Genomic DNA, 21,691 nt, shown 5'->3' with positions numbered 1-21,691 from the left:
TTTATCATTTCGTAATTGATTTGGCCTTTCACTTTTTCCAACTGATTTCATTTTTGATGAAACTCTGTGTTTATTAGCAATGTTCTCGTTATGGAACGCACACACGCCCGTGCGTTTGATGGACGTTTCCTTAAATCACTGGCTGAGTCTTGTTATCATCACAACTTTCCCTCAGCTTTTCAAAAGAAGCCGAAAACATGCTTCTATTCAATATTTTTACCGGACATTCACTTTCGTTTTATTTCAATGTATGTTATGATAAATCCCGAGCAATGCGAAAATAATATGACACACGCTAATTGGATAAACGCCGACAAGATCGAAATGTTTACAAAAACACGTGTACCTATTGAGCAACAGAAAACTCAAACAGGGACCCATTTCAGTTACTTGATGCAGGGATCTATTTTTAGAACGACAGGAAATTTCCAATTATAAATATTATAAAAATAGTTTACGCGACGACTGTAAACAGATAAGGGTAAATAACGCAAATGGTAGCCAATAAAAGGGTTGAGAACTCATGGTTTTGGCATATTATTGGGTTTTCCGTTGAATTAATTGGGTTGTTGAACTCTGCAATGGACAATTGCATTGGGTTTTCTATTATTTGTATTGCGTGATCACGCAAATACGCAGCTTATCTGGGGCTCTGAGGGTGTAAAAAAGTGGAGATTTGGGATACAGTAAAATACAGGACAATTTTTTCTAGTGATTTGCAAACAGCACAAATGATATTTTGATGTAGGTAATATTTATTTATCAAAGTGATTGTTGAAAGGTTTTATTTTGTATTCCACTCAGAATTGATATTTTCAAGAAAGAATTTTGTTGACAGTAACATGTATTTGATATTTTCATAGGGTGAGGTTTTGTGCACAAGATGATAAATATGATAAAAGTCATAACAGAGCCAGTGAATATTTCCTCCAGATGGCAGCACTTAATACTCAGACACAAACAGGTTTGTAAAAAATATAATAAAGTATAAAAAGAAGATGTGGTATGATTGCCAATGAGACAGCTCTCCACAAGAGACCAAAATGACACAGAAATTAACAATGATAGGTCACCGTATGGCTCTCAACAATGAGCAAAGGTCTGTTGAAGATTATATGAGCAACAAATACTGTTTGTGATTGATTTTGTAGATAAAAATTAAATGGAGCAAAAAGACAGTTATTTGCATCCTTGAAATCTTGATAGATGCAAGGAAATAAGAGGCAAAAGATGCCAAAGGGACATTCAAACAGAATACCAGTTTTGTGGATTGAGAATATTTTATTTTGGGATTTTGACAATTTTGCCAGAAATATCAATTTAATGAACATTTAAATGCGTGGTTCACCTATTCCTACGAAATTTATGGAAAAATTGGTATTCAACAAATAATAATGAATTCACAGTATTTGATTTCATGGTTTGCAAATTAAAAGTTTTAACACAAGCCTGTACAAAATTTGTATTTTGCTGAACATAAAAGTTTTCAGTTCACCTATTCCCTATAATCAACTTAAATTGGTACTTCACGAATAATATAAAATCCACAGTATCAAATATTTTAATTTTGTATTGATCATGACGATACTTTTCTTTTTGTAGGTCAAAGTAGAGTTAAAAGAGAAAACATAAAATCATTTGGAACAAAGAGAGTTTGCAAGTTATTTTTAGTTGCAGACTACGAATTCCATAAAAATGTTGGTGACGGAAGAGCTCATACCACAGCAAATTATATTGTAAGTATGAAATGACGTTGTAGGGTAGAGAAACAAACATTTTATGAGAGGGCTGTCCCAGAAATAAATGTATGGTGAGATTGGAGGCACTTTTCATTTTAAACCATAATATGTAGAATTTTAATTGATGAATTCAATTCTTTATAGACTAACAATTGTTGAGACTATTTTGATTAAACAATCACAACTCATCAAATTTTAAAGGTTATTTTTTAGTTATTGTAAATAACGAAGACTTCTTTTATATTGGCAAATGTCTTATATTTGTAAATAATTAAATGAAATTGAATCAGAAGTCACTACAGTGTATTTAAGGTTGCACTAATCTGCTTTTGAATTTCATAGCCCCTATATCTTACCACTTTGGACATTGAATATTACAAGGACGAAGATAAATTCGGTACAAGTTGGAATAGCATGTTTTTAAGTGAAAAAGAAAAAATCAAACAAACAAAAAACAACAGCATTCTTACAAGAGTGAATGAAAATAAAGTTACTGAAATATTTGCCTTAATACTTTATTAATGCATTGAAGAATATTTCAAAAACCAATTTCATCATTTGTTTTATATTTGCAGATAGGCACTTTGAACAAAGTTAACGAAATATTTAGAAGAACAAAATGGCCAGATGATAATTCAGATCTTATTGGTTTGGGATTTGAAATTGCAGAGGTAAGAATATACCTACATCAATTTTGAAAAATGTTGTTTGTGCTGTATTGAGACCCTTCTACAAGGAAATTTATTTTACATGCACATTTTTTATTCAACGCAATCATAGGTTTGAACATAGTTTTCAATTTAGACTGGTGTATTTTAGTTCTTTTATATATTTCTCTGTTCTATTTACTGTTTCCATTTTCCAGCTCCAGATTCATCAGAACTATTCCACTGAAAAAGGTCATTATAATTATGGTCCTATGAAAAATTGGACTGCAAACACATTATTACAGGCAAGTATAAGCATACTTAACATTTGAACTTTGTGTGATAGAAATCGTCTTGATACAAATGAATAAAAATGCATCTGTAACCTGTTTAAGGTTGACAAAATCTTTATGCAAATTCTGTAACATTTAGAAAATAAACTCATTATAGATACCAGGAACAAATTTAGTATATAAGCCAGACGCGCGTTTTATCTAAAAAAATACTCATCAGTGACGCTCGAATCCAAAAAAGTTTAAAATGCCAAATAAAGTACAAAGTTGAAGAGCATTGAGGACTGAAATTCCTAAAATTTTTGCCAAATATAGCTAAGGTAATTTATGCCTGAGGTAGAAAAGACTTAGTGTTTAAAAAATTCTAAATTTTGTAAACAGTTAATTTACAAATAGAAAGTTGAGTTGTTATAAGAACACTACAAAACAGAACAAAATTCGTCTTTCAAGTCATATTAGAATATTTCAAAATATCATACATGTACATGTATATGAGAGGGGATAGGAGGGGTCCTGATCTGGAAATCCTGGGCTTGAAAACACAAATCCTGAGGTCCCGAATTTAAATAAAGAAAATCCTGACATCACGAAATCCGAAAAAATAATTCCAGGATCCCGAAAGGGTCAATCCCGAAATCCTGAGCTTAAAAACACCCGATACTGGAGTCCCAATAAAGGTCCTATCCCCCCTTGTATATGTACACTTGCATAAAGTTGATTTCTATCTTATGCACCTACATATATGAGACAATTCTCCATCCAAGTCATATTCAGTTTGAGGGCAACCCTTAATGTTATCAATTTATCCCTTTTACATGTTTTATGAGGGATAAATATAAGTTATAATATATTTGTTTGTACAAAAGGGCTCATATTTTCTCTAAGAACTATATATCTATCTGGTATTAAATAGTCAAAACATGTCCAAAAATGTTTGCAATATTCCTGGACTTTAACCATGTTAACACAAATTACTTTTATTTAACAGTTTAATAATTATTCAAAATAAGTGTCAGAAAACTGGTTTAGAAAAATGTTTTAGAAAAAGCTGTTTAAAATATTATGTAACTCTTTTCTTTTTGAGTACAAAATTCTAAGTTTTCAAAGGTTTTGTATATAGATCTATAAGAACTAAACAAATCCTTGGTCATGTAGGTATTTGTTTTTCTTTTCTACATCAGTAAAATGACCCCTTGTCTGAGGGTGGGTTGTTCTCAACCTGATAATAGCAAACACAGGTCAAAGTACGGCCTTTTACACAGGGCTTTGACACAGACCAAACAACAAGCTAAAAAGGACCCCAAAATTATTAGCGTACACAATTCGAACAGGAAATCCAACGATCTAATTTATATATCCGAACGGGAAAATACCAATCATTGGAACAACATCAACAAACGATAACTGAACGACAGGCCCCTGAATCAATCAGGACAGGTGCATAAACATGCAGCGGCTATGGATAGTTTTGTTTCGACAGCATACAATATAACTGCAGTTGAAGGCAAATCCTTCAGAAGTTCTTTGTACTTTATTCTAACAACGAACATTTGTTGATAGGGGAAAGAAACCATTTTTTTGTTCTTAAAAGATATTTCTACTGTTCTAAATTTATATCAGAGCACTCCCGCTTTGGATAAATAGGCTTCATGCTAAAACAAATATTCTCACAGATATTTACACAGTGTGGTGGGGTGCTTTTATGTTTAAAATCGTTATATACAAGTTAGACTGTGATTTTAAAAACCAATGTTGATATCCTTTTATAATATTTACAAAAAAACTGTGCGGGAAATGGACATGATTCCATTTCCGGATGCGGGAAGCGGGAATATTAAAAAAAAAAAAAAATCTGTTTTAAAAAAAATAGGTTCGGGCGGGTCCGTCGAACAAGGAATCAAATTGGCGTGGCCTAAAGCAAAAGAATTATACCTCCCTTAAAATAGATTGTTAATAGAATATATAGAACACTGCAAAAATAAAAAATTGTAAATATTTTGTGACATACTAGAGTGTGGAAATTGGATGTTTTTAAAATTCTTTTGATACAATGGTAGGAAGGATGGTAAATTTACAAATAAATACTGATTGCATAAAGTGTTCAATGGCGTTCATTATCACTGAACTAGTATATATTTGTTTAGGGGCCAGCTGAAGAACGCCTCCAGGTGCGTGAATTTCTCGCTACATTGAAGACCTGTTGGTGACCTTCTGCTGTTGTTTTTTTCTATGGTCGGGTTGTTGTCTCTTTGACACGTTCCCCATTTCCATTCTCAATTTTATTCAATGCTTATTCCCGTATTGTCTGAGATTAGAAAATTTATTTTCAAGATTTTTACAATAGCTAATAAATTATTTATATATTGTACATTTAAATAACTTATATTTAACTGTTAATTTTATTTCAGGCATTTAGTCGTGATGAGCAGTTTCGTGGATTCTGCTTGGCTCATTTATTTACATTTCATAAATTTGAACGGGGAGTTTTAGGACTCGCTTACATATCATCTCACAAAGAAAAAGATCCAGGTGGTTTGTGCTCTTGGGGTAGGTATCAAGTATTTAAGGCAGTACCTAACACTACAGGGAGATAACTCTGTTAAGTCAGCTAAACGTTTTATTTTCATTGTGGTGTTAAGGGAATATTAAGCTTCTAAATGATCAAAATTGATGTTTGTCAAACTGCTATATAACCAGTGTAATTTTTCTGATAAAACGGTTGGTTCAAAATTTTTGAAATTTTTATATTTTTGTTAAAGGGTTAAAGTAAATACTTTATCAAAATTTTATGAAAATTAAACGACTGAGTCGAGCCAAATTAATTTTAGTGAAAGTGTTATGAAAATTAAACGAGCCAAATTAATTTTAGTGAAAGAAGCCAAATTAATTTTAGTGAAAGTGTTAGGTACCACCTTAATTTAAAAAATGAGAATTATGGGGTATGATTGTCAATGAGACGAAATCTCTACCAGGTACCAAATCATTTAGAAGTAACATGTTTAACCCTATATTTTTTCTATTTATAGAAGTATCTAACCGTTTGGTTTAAAATTATTTTTTATCTTAAAGTTTTTTAGTCAAATTTTACACCTAGAACAATTAAAAGATAGAATTTTGTTCAAATTAAGTATTTTAGTTCTAGATTGAATAGATAACCTTCAAATTCACACACCTTCATGTCAGTGTAGTTTGTACACTAAAAGTATTACAGTCAAGTTTCGTACGAAGATTCTTGAAATGTGTTTTCTTACAACTTTTATAATTTTTTGTTATTTTTCAGATTTTTTCCACCAGGGGCATAACTCAATGTTGAATACTGGCCTTAGTACCAGTAAAAATAGTAAAGGTCATCGCATTTTATCACTAGAAGCAGCATTAGTTACTTCACATGGTGGGTATTTATTTACAAGGATACATTATATCAAAAGTTTTTATTTTGTCTAAGACCAGTTTTGGTTATCCTGTTGATCCAATAGACAACTTTTGAGTTCGATGCATTTCCGTCAAAAACTTTGGTTTAAGTGAACGTCACTTGTGCATTTAGGGCCGTCGTCACTTCCGTTCCAATGTTGTTCCAATGTTGAGTAAGTGGTTGGAAAACTATAAATTTATATTGCACGAATTATTCGGCAAATTAAATTCAGATAATTGACAATCAGCACCGCTGTTATTAGGGAATTGTGATTAAGTACCTACTGAACAAACTTTAATTCTAGTTTATCCTGCACAATGACGATCACTAAGACATTTGATGAATGTTAATAGTGCAGGGATACAGGCAACCCACTGTACTTGGTAAATGAGGTCACAAAGGACAGTTGTGCTAGTGGACACCAATCAAACATTTAATTCATGTTTTTGTTAGTCAATTTGAGAATTTTTAGTCTCCTACCAATGACAAAGTTGAAGGGGACTTTAGGATTGCACTTCTGTCTATCTGTCAGACTGACTGTCTGTTTTATCATGACATGTTACAGATCAAGTTCAAATTTTGTTCCTGTCTGATGATTTTGTGCAGAGTTATGGTCCTTAGACTTAGACTTAGAAAGTTCTCTCCAATATTCAGTTTTCCACACTTGTTTTTGTCATGCTTGAAGATATTCTTAGAGTATTGCATGGCAATACATAGTCCCCTACAGGTAAACAAATAAGTGTACAAGAACAAAGTTCGAATTTGATCTATAACTTATTTGTTAATATAATATAAAACATGTTTAACCCCGTCGCATTTTTGCGCCTGTCCCAAGTCAGGAGCCTCTGGCCTTTGTTAGTCTTGTATTATTTAAATTTTAGTTTCTTGTGTACAATTTGGAAATTAGTATGGCGTTCATTATCACTGAACTAGTATATATTTGTTTAGGGGCCAGCTGAAGGATGCCTCCAGGTGCGGGAATTTCTCGCTACATTGAAGACCTGTTGGTGACCTTCTGCTGTTGTGTTTTTTTATTTTGATTGGGTTGTTGTCTCTTTGACACATTCCCCATTTCCATTCTCAATTTTATCATGTTGTAAACTATATAACAAATATCAAGTCAATATCTTCAACTTGATGACATTTTATCATTTATTACTTTCTAATCCATCCCTTTATTTTAATTTCATATTGCTGAAAATAACAGAATTAGGTAAGTTTATTGATAACTGAAACCTTTATGTGTACAGATTGAATCTTTCTATAAAAAAAAACACACTAGAAGTTTTTGCTATAAATGATATAGTCGAACTAGAACACATGCATTTTCTAATTTATTCTAGAGTAAGGTACATGTTTTTATCTTAAAAATCAGTAATATAAGGAATTCTGACTTTAAGTGAAGTCTGTACAAAAAAGTTTATTTAAGAATAGCTGTTTTTTATTGTGAAGGGTTGACATTGTCATAGATAGTATGATCATCATAGTTGTTATATTTTATATGGAAATAAAATATGTTACATATATTGGAATGCCTCGCTATTGGTGTCAGCCAATCAAAATTACAGATTCTTATGAAACATACATGTAATGTTATAACAGTGAAACCTGCTAAAGAGACCACCTGTATTAAGCAATCACCTCTGTTAAAGTACCACTAGTTGTAGATCCCCTAGTACATGTAGTGTATTTCAATTAAATTGTATCTGTATTAAAAGACCACCTGTGTTTTGAGACCACTTATTTGCTCTCACTTAGTTGGTCTCTTATGGTGGTACCCAACACCTATACTAATATTTATTTGGCTCGTTTAATTTTCATAAAAATTTGACAAAGTATTTACTTTGACCTGTTTAAAAAATATGAAAATTTCAAAAAAGTTGAACCAATTTAGCAATTTGACAAACACTAACTTTTATCATAGATAAGCTTAATATTCCCTTAACAACACAACATAATTAAAACATTTAGCTGATTTTACAGAGTTATCTCCCTGTAGTGTTAGGTGCCACCTTAATACAGGTTTCACTGTATATTAAAAAGAGAGACAAGTCTGTTTTATGGTACTGTATGTAGATATGTCATTTATTTTCAGGTCATAACTGGGGAAGTGAACATGACCCTGACACATCAGACTGTGCCCCACCCTCTGAGAGAGGAGGGCATTACCTCATGTATCCTTATGCAGTTACTGGCTATGACCAAAATAATAAGGTAAGACCTTTTAAGGTAGATGAGACAGAGGCAAATTAAATATGAGCTGCTCGATAGAAATCGACCTTACGTACACATTTACATGCACATGATTTTGATTGTTTTTGGAACAATCAATTACAAAAAGAATAAATTTTGGTCTGTTTTTGAAAGGTTTGTATATCAACTCAATTTTCAAACATTTACAGACTGTATAGAGATTCTTTTTTGCATTTTTAACCCGAAATAAATACTGTAAACCAACTTATTTTGGCGAGCAATTTATTTTTGCAGGTAGAAAAATAACTCGAAAATAAATCATCGCGAATATGTAAAACTCTGTTGTTACCTTATTAAAATACACCAAGTCAGTTGGAAAATCGTGCAATTGAATAGCCACTAAGTGGACTAGAAAGGATCAAATGCTAGATATAGTATCCGCCAAAATAAGTTGGTTTACAATAAACAGAAGTATCTTTTTTCATAAGATGTACTTCTATCCAACGCAGCTCACATGCTATTTAAAAAAACATAATTTAAAAAGGTTGAGCAGTAACATTCCAGAGTTCTAAGAATACTGTATATTCAGATATTATTGCAAGGTTTTTATTTTTAGAAAAAAAAAGAGTTGTAAACGCAATAATTTAACTTGCATTTTGAAATATTTTATATAAATTAAACATGATTATTCTCAAAATTGTAAAAACTAAAATAGCATTTAGGTCTAAAATGACAAAATTGCAATATTAAAAGCATGCAATAATTTCTGAATTTACAGTACATGATACATAGGAATACACTTTTTAGTCATAAGACAGAAAACTAAACAATAGAATTTAAGATATCTTTTATAATGTGCTTCAGAACAGAAAAAAACATGATTCCTGGACTTTTTTCTTGCTGAAAAACAAAAGAGGGAAAATTTACTTTTTATTTCTTTATAAGTCTGAATCAAGTGAGTTATCTCTCCTCCTATGGCTATGTTTTGAAAAAATTTAATCGAACAAAAATATTTCAGTAAATATTTTGTAAAACTGATTATGATTCAAATATTAATAAATACATGGGATGTACTTTTTCAAAGACCCTAACCACCCATACAATGAAAATTTTCATTATACTTATAATTCTTCAAAATTTAAATGAAAATGCAATCACATTTAAAAGAAGTTATTTAGTTTGATGTGGCAGGGTTATAATCGCAATAATTAAAACTCACATTTTGAATATTTTTTATATGAATTAAAGAGGATTTCTCTCAATATCACAAAAATAAATGCATTTAAATTACAAGATCGCAATAATTAAAACTCACATTTTGAATATTTTTTATATGAATTAAAGAGGATTTCTCTCAATATCACAAAAATAAATGCATTTTAATTACAAGATCGCAATAATAAATGCACGCAATTATTTCTGAATTTACAGTACATAATTTGAGTGCCTCCTATTCCCCATCAACTGAAAAATTGAACAACTGTAACCATTGAGTTTAAAAAAAATTCGTGTGATTATAAATATTTAAGAACTTTTTTTTTACAGTTTTTCAGTCAATGTAGTAAGCAATATATATCTAAAGTTTTAGAATCAAAAGGACCAAGATGCTTTACAGGTGAGTGAATATATGCTTCAAAAATGTTCAAATATAAATATTATAATAAAATGTCGATCTTTAAAATTTTGATTTCAAACTAATAGTATGGCAGGGTGTTATTTTAAGGACAAAGGGGCATGGCACGTAATTTTTGAACAAAAAAGAACAGAGCATAAATAAAAATGTGGCAGAGAGTCACATCCTTCCAAAACATCTTGTAAGAAAGAAACACTGAAAAACAAAGGATATGGTGTATCGATTCATGACACAAAATCACTTCACAGAAGTAAAAAAAACAAAAGGAAGAAAATATTACTTTTATTGCTGTGCTTTTTCTGAAAGACAATTATATTATGAAGCAAAATCTTTTCTATAAAAACAAGAAGATGTGGTATGATTGCCAATGAGACAACTCTCCACAAGTGACCAAATGACACCAGTAAAAGAAATAAAAAAAACAATATAATGGAATATGTTGACAGTTTACTCACAAGCAAAAACCCATAACTGTAAAATATAAGGGCAAACACTACAGGCATGGGGACACATTCTACTGCATCCCTGCCTGGAAATTAAAACAACACATTTTATAGTATCATTTAGCTAAACATTTTGTTATATGTGGACATCTGTGCTTTGAAGAACAACCCTTTGTTGGAAGATCAATAAATTATCTGTCAAGAAATATATAAACCATATAGTCATAAATACTGTGGATTCATTTATATTAGTTGGTAGCAATTTTCACAGATTTAGGAAAACATGTAATTTTGTGGATACTGTTTTTAATGATTTTGTTAAAATCTGAATACAATCCTATTGAAAGTTTGTACTTCTTTGCACATTTGTAATTGTGGATTACCTATATTCAAGAAAATTGGTATTCAATGAATGATCAAGATAAATCTGTTCATCTCTTTTTTACCTATGAGAACGTTGATATTTTTTTCTTTAAATAAACTTTATAGAGAGTTGTCTCATTGGCACTCACACCACATCTTCCTATATCTATTTATCCTTCACTTGATAGAAAAATAAACTAAAAATATGGGGTCACAATCTGCCTTCGAAAGAAGCATGCATCTTTGTGAAGGTATTTTTTTCCTGTTGACCTAATAGGAGAAAAAAAGGTAATAACAAAATAAAAAAAGAACTAAATTACAGAAATCCCTTAAATTTTAAAATAGTTTAGTTCAAGTACAGCTTATTTGAAAAAAATCATAAAAAGTATAGGTCACCAATGAGTTAAAAAAGATATTTCAATTTTAATAGCAAAAGTAGCATTTGTTTCACCGAAGGGAGATAACTTGGAGCTTTTTCAATGATATTAACATTTCAAAAGTCATTTGGGGCCAAAACAAATTGATTTTTTTGGGTACCATTTCATAAAGTAACAACTTATAGAGTAATAAATAAAATATGAAATGAAAATTATTATTTTTTCAATTTTTGCTGAATTTTTTTTTTTTACCCTCAAGCCTCCTTAAATGGCTAGAAAATTCATATAAATAGTCTAAATATAAGTTTTTTTCTCTAACAAATGATTTTCAGAAAGTTCTGATGTGACATTTTGTGGGAATGGTAAACTGGAGGAAGATGAAGAATGTGATGCTGGTTACTATGGTGATAATTGTTGTGATAGAGATTGTAAACTCAAACCAGGTGCAATATGTAGGTAAGTTGTTGTTATGGTAACCATGACATTGCTTGTAATCTCAACCAGCTGGAGTATGTAGATAACTCATTACTATTGTAACCATGCGATATATTGTAAACTCAAACCAGGTGCAATATGTAGGTAAGTCATTGTCATGGTAATCATGTAATATCAAACCAGGTGCAATATGTAGGTAAGTCATTGCTATGGTAACAAGGTAATATCAAACCAGGTGCAATTTGTAGGTATGTTATTGCTATGGTAACAGTGTAATATGAAACCAGGTGCAATATGTAGGTAAGTCATTGCTATGGTAACCCAGTAATATCAAACCAGGTGCAATATGTAGGTAAGTTGTTGCTATGGTAACCCAGTAATATCAAACTAGGTGCAATATGAAGGTAAGGCATTCCTATGAAAACAGTATCAAAAAGATTGTAAACTTAAACTAGTGCAATATGTAGATATGGACTATGTTGTTGTATGTGAGGGAAAAATATGAAAATGAGATTTAAAATATTTTTTGTCCCAAATCTATATATGGAAGAATAATTTATTTTTATGAATGCAAATTTTTTACAACACTCCGACAGGTTTCAAACTCTTATAGGTTGCACTTGATATTCAACTGTTTCTCAAACCACTCCTCATATTCATAGATAATCAATTCTATTTAGGTACTGGTTTCCAGATGTGATCTCTATGTTTTATCTCGTAGAGACATAACTTGGGAATGTTACCAGTAAATATATAGAGAATAATACATGGCAAAATCCGTATCATATGTCGTATCATCCCGAGACATCAATATCAGCCCGAGGGCCTTTAGGCCCGAGGGATGATATTGGTCGAGGGTGATACGCCATGTGATACGGATTTTGCCATGTATTATACGCTTTATCATATATTTCAACAGAAGAGTATTATAGTATATGAACTGTTTTCTGATCCAGAGCACTGGGTTACCTTCAGTTCTGCTTTTGTCTTGTTTCAAAGCTTTTAAATAACTGCTCGATTATTTATACGATGCACCTAGGTTACCTTTCAATCTGTTGTTTTGAAAATATTTTGTTTATTATTGTATATATTTAAGTGTTTTGTATTTTTTATAGTTGCATTGAGTGTGCCAAAATATATGTTGTAAAAACTTGATGTTCGTGACGTCACATACAATATGAAAACTTGATGCACGTGACGTTACATACCAAACAATGACGTCATTCCAAAAAAATACCTATTTTTAGAAAAAAAATTCTTAAGCAAAAAAAAAACCTAAAAAACTGACTTTAGTTAAAAAAAAAAAAAAAAAAAAAAAAGGTATGCGATACGGGTTTTACCATGCGATACGGGGTATGCGATACGGGTTTAGCCATGCGATACGGGGTATGCGATACAGGGTAGGTGATACAGACTGGAAAAAGAACCTTTATTAGATATACAAAATAGCTGTATTTTGTACTAAATATATGATAAATATGCATACGGTATGCATCTTGGTCAAATTGAAATATATGGAAACCCCACAGTCAAAGTAGGGGTAATAAAGAATTTTAGTGTAAATTAAAACTCTTGAAGTTCCGGGTATATAATCATTGAAAATATGCTGCACAGCCCCTTTATTTTCATCTTCGTAAAAAATAGTAGTGCATTTGAACTTTCTATTCTAGGATATATTATTTTTCAAAACTTCATAGTAAAAGTGGTGCAGTTTTAGCTGTAAAAGGAGTTCCTATGGGTTAATATATACAGAAATGTAACCAAAAGACTTTTTTTGGCATCATATTTATGTTTTAAATGAGGATAATAACTGTATAAAGGTGTTTTAACAGAACTTTCCTTTTCAGTGGATGGAATTATGAATGCTGTGTGCGTTCTACATGTAAAATAGCAGATAAAAATACTTCTTGTGGTGTTGAAAATACTCTAGACTGTAAAGGGGACGCTGTGTGCAAGTATCCTTTTATCAAAATCTATGGCAAACTATTACATTATTTGTGATAAACATAGATTTACTTTTCTCTGTTGTCCAATAGAATAAGTTACAAGATGATTTTTAAATTTCATGTGAGTACACATCAACTTTTTAAAATTAAATATATGAAAAAAGTATACAATGTTTTTAAGTCACCGGAAAAGAGAGTCAAATATTGCAAAAGTATCATCTTTGAAATCATTAGAATAGCAGATATTACATTTCTTAGTTTTGAAGTTTGAAAATTGGAAATTTAATTGCTTATAATAGAGAGAATTATATCTTTATTTGATTTGATTTTAAGTTGAGATGACATTTTTTATCGCCACAGTTAATCTCTCTATTAGATTTATTACACAGGGGTGTGGAAATGCTATGCCCGACTCGCCCGACTCATACATTTGAACACCCGGACAAGTAATTATTTTTGTCTGGCTTGCCTGTGGACAAGGAAAAAATATATAAAAGTCAAAGTTCAAATCCAACAAAAATATAGAATAAATTCAAAATGTATAAAGATGTTTATTTTTTTTTAAAGAAATCAATGGTCAGCGAGTAAAAACAATGTTCATGACGATAAATATTACATAATACTGGAAATAGATCGATTAACAAAATAGATAAAAATAAGTTGGCAAACCCGAGTCAGGTAACATTGCATTGGTTTTGTCCATTGTCCTGGGATCGTCGATTAAGTTTTATCAATCATGAGTGGAAGTGTCATTTTATATGATTTTGTATTGAGATTCAGATTGATAAATACTTAAAACAGCGGACAAAAAGAGTAATGAGTAGAGTAAAAAAATGAAAAAGCAAACGCAAATTGAGGATAAGGAATTCTAAAAAAAAATATGGAAGCGAGAGTTTCAGACATCAAGGACTATCAGATTGCACCGGATGGAAATTCAGAAAATAATTTTTTTTTTTTAAATTTTTTTTGTCTTTATATTTATAGATCAAAGGTCAACAATATTTGTTGTCAGAGTGGTAATTAAATAGAAGGGATGCTTTAATTGCCAATTAAGACAATTATAAAAAAAAACACCAAGTGTGTCAGTTGAGAGAAACACCAAAAAAGACAATAGTTTATCCATTATTTAATTTTCATTTCTTCACTCACTGTCCTCTAAATTAGTATTTCATTATATGTACCTACTGGGTACAATTCGTATTCAAAAACCTTTACATGTCATTTCATTGGTTGGTTTGCTGTACAGTTTCTGTCCCATAGATGTTAATTATATATATAACCTACTTTCCTAGATACATTTAAACAAATGGATTTCATTTGCTTGTGTGATGCAAAACAGTGCTAATAATTATATACTAGCTAACAATGAAATACTTATATTTATTGGTACCATCAGGGCAAGTAACTTTTTTTTCCGGACAAGTGAAATTTACAGTTTTACTTGCCCAGGGACAAGAGCCCACAGCAAACATTTCCACACCCCTGTTACATATATATGTAAAGTTTAAACATTGATTCGCAGTACACTATTAAAATCATTTGAAAAAAAAATTGAACAAAGGTACAATCAGGAAAGAATCATGTTCCTTGTACAGTACAATTTTGATAACAAAAGTTCAGAATGCTGATTATATAAAACCTTTTTTTCCCATGTTTTTCCTGTTAATATCCTTAACCTTTCTTCAGTGGATCTAGTCTCAATTGTCCTGAACCTAGGATCAAAAACAATGGCCGACCATGTATAGATGGGTAAGTTACCATGACAACCTAATAAATAAGATGGCTACATAATACCATAACAGTGGTGGACATTGATTATTATATATGGTGATACTTTGTTTTCATGTGTAAACCTGAAATTTAAAGAATATAAAGATGTGATCATGCACTTGAATAATGATGCTGTTGTTTTACACCTTGTAAAAGTGAGGCATTAGATACCAAAGGGATATTCAAACGTAGAAAACGAACTAACAAATGTCATGGCAAAACATTATAAATTATATGGTTCCCTACTGACCCCGTAAGGATCCATAGGGGGTTAGTATTTAACCCTTTCTGGTGCGTTTTGTCGAAAAATAAACAACATTAATAGATGATATCACTATTAATGCGTCATGAACCCCCATTAAAATTTACTAAACCCATACAGTCTCATAGGGGGTCACCACGTGACGGCGTTAAACCAATCACAACGTGATATTTTACCCACGGTGCGATAAGAACAATGATCAATAGTATAATAAACATAACATAGAAAACTAAAGTCAAATCTCCCCAGAAAGATGGTGTTCTCAGGTGCTCTGGAGGGGTAAGTGGATCCTGTTGGTGTTCTCAGGTGCTCTGGAGGGGTAAGTGGATCCTGTTGGTGTTCTCAGGTGCTCTGGAGGGGTAAGTGGATCCTGTTGGTGTTCTCAGGTGCTCTGGAGGGGAAGTGGATCCTGTTGGTGTTCTCAGGTGCTCTGGAGGGGTAAGTGGATCCTGTTGGTGTTCTCAGGTGCTCTGGAGGGGAAGTGGATCCTGTTGGTGTTCTCAGGTGCTCTGGAGGGGAAGTGGATCCTGTTGGTGTTCTCAGGTGCTCTGGAGGGGAAGTGGATCCTGTTGGTGTTCTCAGGTGCTCTGGAGGGGAAGTGGATCCTGTTGGTGTTCTCAGGTGCTCTGGAGGGGTAAGTGGATCCTGTTGGTGTTCTCAGGTGCTCTGGAGGGGTAAGTGGATCCTGTTGGTGTTCTCAGGTGCTCTGGAGGGGTAAGTGGATCCTGTTGCACATGGTTCACCTGTTATATTGTAACTCCTGATTTTACATTCAGTTGAATTTCCTTCTAGAGTGAATGATTAGACATTCAAAAATGCAAAAACACTTGAACTGGTTACTTTCAAAATCATTTATTAAAAGCCTCTTTCATTCTGCTGCCAGATGCCAAAAATATCAAAGATATTCCATAACAGTCAACCAAATCATGATGGATTCTTTAAACTTTCATTGGGTGCCCACAACTTTACCTTAAGCAACCATTGGTGCAAAAGCTTTCTTGCATGCAGCAACTCTCTATCAAGGAGATTATTATAAAAACACAAGCTTGGCAAGGAGATATAATAAAGCAATATTTATACATAGAAATATAAAGTTTACAATATGAAAATTGTAATTATCAACATATGAAATCGACCTAATGCATATGTTTATCAATATATCTAATTATGTATTTCGGGTAGAAAAAAGGTAAAAAATCACTATGCAAAGTCTGTACCTGTTTGGGAATTGAGTTGATATACCAACCAATTAAACATACCAAAATTTTTACTTTCGTGTTATTTAATATTATTAATTCCTATATTTTAAGAAATTTGATTCGTTTAGGGATAGTCACATGTTAAACTATATTTTCGAAGGTAGAGAGAAAACGGCGGATAGCAAAAAGCATATTGATCGGCAAAAAGCATATTGCACGGTTATTTTTAGAATATCTAAAAACCGATATACTTTGTGACGTCATGTAATGAATTTCAGGATATTGTTTAACGTTTTGAAACAAATGATATCTGTGATCGATTATTTGAAGAAAAAAATTCTTCAAATACATAAGATGTCAAAAAAAAAAAAAGCAAATGAAATAACAACTAATATGTTGTTATTGTCAAGGAGACAATGTAATATCTATAAAGTTCCAACAAACTTAAATGACGATTTTGATACAAACATGGTCGGAAATTAATAATATAACAAATATAGCCTTTGTATGAGGTCGATATAGGATATATCGACCCAAAGAAGTATATCGACCTCGGACTTCGTCCTCAGTCAATATACTTCTTTCAGGTCAATATATCCTTGTATCGACCTCATACAAAGACTATATTTGTATATTATACAAAAATAAATCAAATTCATATGTATGTAGTTATTTTCATGCAATTGCATACATTTGATTTCTATCCGACGCAGCTCACATGTTAAATTTTGATTTTGAAATCTCCATTGCTCAGTCATAATTTTTCTTGATATGGCTTTACCGTAGCTAAGATTTAACTTAGCTTCACCTGAGCAATTTTGGTATCAAGGAAGTTGTGCTATACCAATGCACAAATTATAGATAAGTTTATACAAGAAATTGTTGAATTTTTCAGAGGTATATGCAAAGATGGTGTGTGTCTGAACTTCTGTGAAATTAAAGGCAAAGTACCTTGTATATGTGATCCAGGTAATAGTATATAATGGGAGGATACTGATTTATAGATAATAAATATTCTTCTTGCGGTAGATTTATTTATTTTCATGGGTACCAATTTAAGTGTATATTTGATTACATCGTTTTGCCAATCACTACGTGCAAAGCCTACATAAATTTTTTATTCATATGTAGCGGGGTTGCTTCCCCTTAATACTGGTAGAACATATATAGCCAGTCTTAATCAACTGAGCTAGGGAATCAATTCTTTGGCTCAGTGGGTTAACGCACTGACTGTCACGCAGATGACCTAGGTCCGAATCTTGGTGGTGACGATATGAATTTGTAGAGTATATACATGCTCTCCAGTTACACGTAGAACATTTGGATTTGTGTTCAACTGTACCCACAGAATCCATGAAAATTGATATACAACAAATAATAAGGAATCCACAGTATTAGGGAATAAAAGGAAATTTGGGAACTACCTCAATGAATCAGCAACCCAGTGTCCAAGCAAAACAAAAATAGAGAATGGTCAACATAAGTCTTTGATGATAGACTGTTATTTTTACAACATTTGAAGCTATAAACTGCTAAAGGTTCAGCAAATTATGAATAATTGTTAACGAGACACCAAATTCTTCAAATGAAAACAGAAAATCAAGCACATAAATTGCACACATGTATAACACACATAATCTAATCATTGAGCCTAACCCTTGCTTTGTATAATTCTGCCTGCCTGCTTTGGAATTATTTCAATCTTGAAGTTAGTTTACATATATGTTGGGATTCAAACTCAGATTCTTAAAGAATATATTGAAAAATGGGAACTTTTTTTATCAGTGAAAAAAAGTAAAATTTTATATGGATTCAAACTAGCGAATAACTTTTCTTCAGAAACAAGTTTTTGGAAATTGTTGTGCATACATTGTATATTAAGTTTGTTTTAAAAATAGAGGCTAAATTGTGATTGTTTTCTTTGTAGAAACTGGTTATGCATGTTTTAAATGTTGTAAATACAATACTACCAACTCAACTTGTCAAGTAGATGAGAGAATGGTAGAATTAACAGACGGCAGACCTTGTTACCATGGTTACTGTGAAAGTGTAGGTATTTAAAAGAGGTTTTTAAGATGAGATTTTAATAATTTTAAGAATTTGGTTGTTGAAAAAAAAACACAATTTGAATGAAATTTAAGGAGTAGTGAAAAAACGACAATGTGCTATTTTTCTTTTTCTTTCATTATATTACACAGAGGAATGTAAACATGAGGGCTGATAGTGGTAAAAGATTGATCCTGAAATTAACCTTGACATTTTTTCCAGGGTCATTGCAAGAAGCAAGTGTCAGATATGGTTCAGCGATTATTCAGTATTATAGAAAATATTACAGCTGATGAATTTGGTGAGTGTAAAATGATTGAAATAACATGAAAAAGATAAAAAAAAATAGTCATGAAACTTTTCAAATTACCTTCTATAACTTTTTTGCCATTTTCACATATCTTGAGCGGCGTGAGAAAAATTCCTTTCATCACTAGCGAAATATCTGTTCTTAGCAAATGATAAGTTAATATTAAATAATGACATAAAATTTTCTTGATTTTTCTAAATTTCCTATTGTGACTCCCTGAAAAAATGTGACCATGTCTGTAGGCGTCACATATAAAGAACACAACTTTCTGCAAATTTTTGAAAGGAAGGATAAAAACCATAAGAGATAAATGAATGAAGAAAGGAAAAGTCTCATTTTAAATCCCTAATATTTTATAATTTTCTATTTACAGTGGCGTTTATGAAGAGTAACATTGTAGGAACAATCATCATATTCTCATTAGTTCTATGGATTCCGGCCAGTTGTACATTCAGTTATTTCGTAAGTTTTGCTCCTTTTTTATGCCCCACCTACGATAGAAGAGGGGCATAATGTTTTCTGGTCTGTGCCTCCGTTCGTTTGTCCGTCTGTGCATCCGTCCGTCTATCCCGCTTCAGGTTAAAGTTTTTGATCAAGGTAGTTTTGATGAAGTTGAAGTCCAATCAACTTGAAACTTAGTATACATGTGCCCTATGATATGATATTTCTAATTTAAATGCCAAATTAGAGTTTGACTCCAATTTTACAGTTCACTGAACATAGAAAATGATAGTGCAAATTTCAGGTTAAAGTTTTTGGTCAAGGTAGTTTTTGATGAAGTTGAAGTCCAATCAACTTGAAACTTAGTATACATGTGCCCCATGATATGATCTTTCTAATTTTAATGTGAAATTAGAGAATTTATTCCAATTTCATGGTCTACTTAACATAGAAAATGATAGTGCAAGTGGGGCATCCGTGTACTGTGGACACCTTCTTGTTTTAAGTTATATCTTGGTTTTGAAAGTAATGTAATTCTTTCCACCACTACTCTTAATTGATTAAAATCAGTTTTTCTGTTGAAAGATCAGTTGTTTACTTCACTGTCCATTTTTATTGTTCGCTTAATATGAATAGAAAAAAAAACAATATTTTCAAAAGAGTTCATTAAGCATGTGAAGTAAATTTATGAAAGGCTTGGAACACCAGTTGTCTACTGAGAATTTTTGTAATCATTGTTACTAGTCAGTATGACAATAAGAAGAGGGGTTGTGATTGCCAATGACATAACTATCCAAGAAAGTAGTTCAAAATGTGTAATAATTCAAAAGAGAAAAAAAATAGTCTGACTTATTCTAAATTATCTCCCTTGTAATCATGGTTTATTTTCCTTGACATTTTTCTTATCTCCCTTTACATCCTGGTTACTTGTGAGGAATTTAGTACAAAATGAACTTTTTTTATAACGTTTGATTTATTTGCAGGATAGAAAAAATGACAGAAAATTAAAAAGAATGAGAAGTAGGATGGTATGTAAGATTTATTTTCTGTAAATTCAGAAAAAAGAAACTCACAAAAATACTGAACCTTGAGGAATATTCAAAATGGAAAGTCCCTTATCAAATGGCAAAATCAAAGGATAAAACAGATCAAACAAATGAAAAACAACTGTCATATTCCTGACTTGGTACTGGCATTTTCAAATGTAGAAAATGGTGGACTAAACCTGGTTTTATATTGCTAAAACTCTTACTTGTATGACAGTTTTATCACATTTACAACAACGTGTGAACGAAACAGACACAATAGGTAAAATTGTCAAAACATGGGTACAGCAGTCATCACTGTGTCACAATCTCAAAACAAATATTCAACAAAGAAGCACAAAAACATCTACCAAATTTAACAACCACTTTCATTGCTTCGCCACACAGGAAGAAATATAAAATAATTTTGTCGTTCAAAGTGTTATAAAAAAAATATAATTTTACATGGGAAATAATGGTATACAGGGTTAAAAAATCAAAGTTTTGTTAGAACTAATTACAGAAAAAGACAAAGATTTAAAATTATCCAGAAGTTCTTAAGAATTTTTAAGAATCCACATATGTGAGTAAAATATTTTTGTCTTTCATAGTATTTCAAAATTATATATAAAATAACCATACATTGTCTCAAGTCTCAAAATATCAATGTTATTTGTACAAGCTTAGAAGCATGTAGAAAGCGAGGCTGTGCCGAGCATTTCTACTTGTTTCGAGCCAAGTACAAATAACATTGATATTTCAAGACAATGTATGGTTATTCTTTATATACTGCAACTCTTATAACTGTAAGTTCTAAATGAATTATTTAGGGTAAAAACCATCATTTCTTAATTTTGAGCGGAAGACATTAAAATATTCGCAAACCTGTATGTATTATTGATGTCATAAATAAAACTCTACGGAAACACATTGTCAACGTCAGAAACAAGGTGATATACAGTCAGCAACTGTATATCACATATAAATATACATTTTGACTGCTCAAATAGCACAGCTGCAGAATATAATAGGATAATAACATAATGGCATTATAATAGAACAATAACAAATTATTGGTGGCATTTATTTTTTGCAATTTTTTGACAAAAATGTGAGAGTTAACAATACAATTTCAGGAAAATCTGCATCAAAGATAT

The 21,691-nt window shown here is 31.5% G+C and overlaps 1 protein-coding gene across 1 annotated transcript in view; it reads left to right on the top strand.

The window, feature by feature from the left end:
* The window catches only part of LOC134695471 (ADAM 17-like protease), a 33,603-nt gene that overhangs the window by 9,448 nt on the left and 2,464 nt on the right, over positions 1-21,691 (top strand). The window contains exons 6-22 of the mRNA XM_063556740.1: positions 864-964; positions 1,603-1,736; positions 2,315-2,410; positions 2,605-2,691; positions 5,088-5,226; positions 5,960-6,070; positions 7,299-7,304; positions 8,187-8,305; positions 9,830-9,899; positions 11,433-11,556; positions 13,383-13,490; positions 15,168-15,230; positions 17,608-17,681; positions 18,640-18,761; positions 18,981-19,059; positions 19,442-19,530; positions 20,493-20,537. Of these exons, the coding sequence (XP_063412810.1) occupies positions 864-964; positions 1,603-1,736; positions 2,315-2,410; positions 2,605-2,691; positions 5,088-5,226; positions 5,960-6,070; positions 7,299-7,304; positions 8,187-8,305; positions 9,830-9,899; positions 11,433-11,556; positions 13,383-13,490; positions 15,168-15,230; positions 17,608-17,681; positions 18,640-18,761; positions 18,981-19,059; positions 19,442-19,530; positions 20,493-20,537 (1,567 nt within the window). The remainder of the gene's footprint in view (positions 1-863; positions 965-1,602; positions 1,737-2,314; positions 2,411-2,604; positions 2,692-5,087; positions 5,227-5,959; positions 6,071-7,298; positions 7,305-8,186; positions 8,306-9,829; positions 9,900-11,432; positions 11,557-13,382; positions 13,491-15,167; positions 15,231-17,607; positions 17,682-18,639; positions 18,762-18,980; positions 19,060-19,441; positions 19,531-20,492; positions 20,538-21,691) is intronic.

Source organism: Mytilus trossulus, chromosome 13 (assembly GCF_036588685.1).
Source record: "Mytilus trossulus isolate FHL-02 chromosome 13, PNRI_Mtr1.1.1.hap1, whole genome shotgun sequence".
Taxonomy (NCBI): Eukaryota; Metazoa; Mollusca; class Bivalvia; order Mytilida; family Mytilidae; genus Mytilus; species Mytilus trossulus.
Note: the sequence above shows the minus strand (reverse complement) of the source record. Positions and strands in the feature narration are given on the sequence as shown.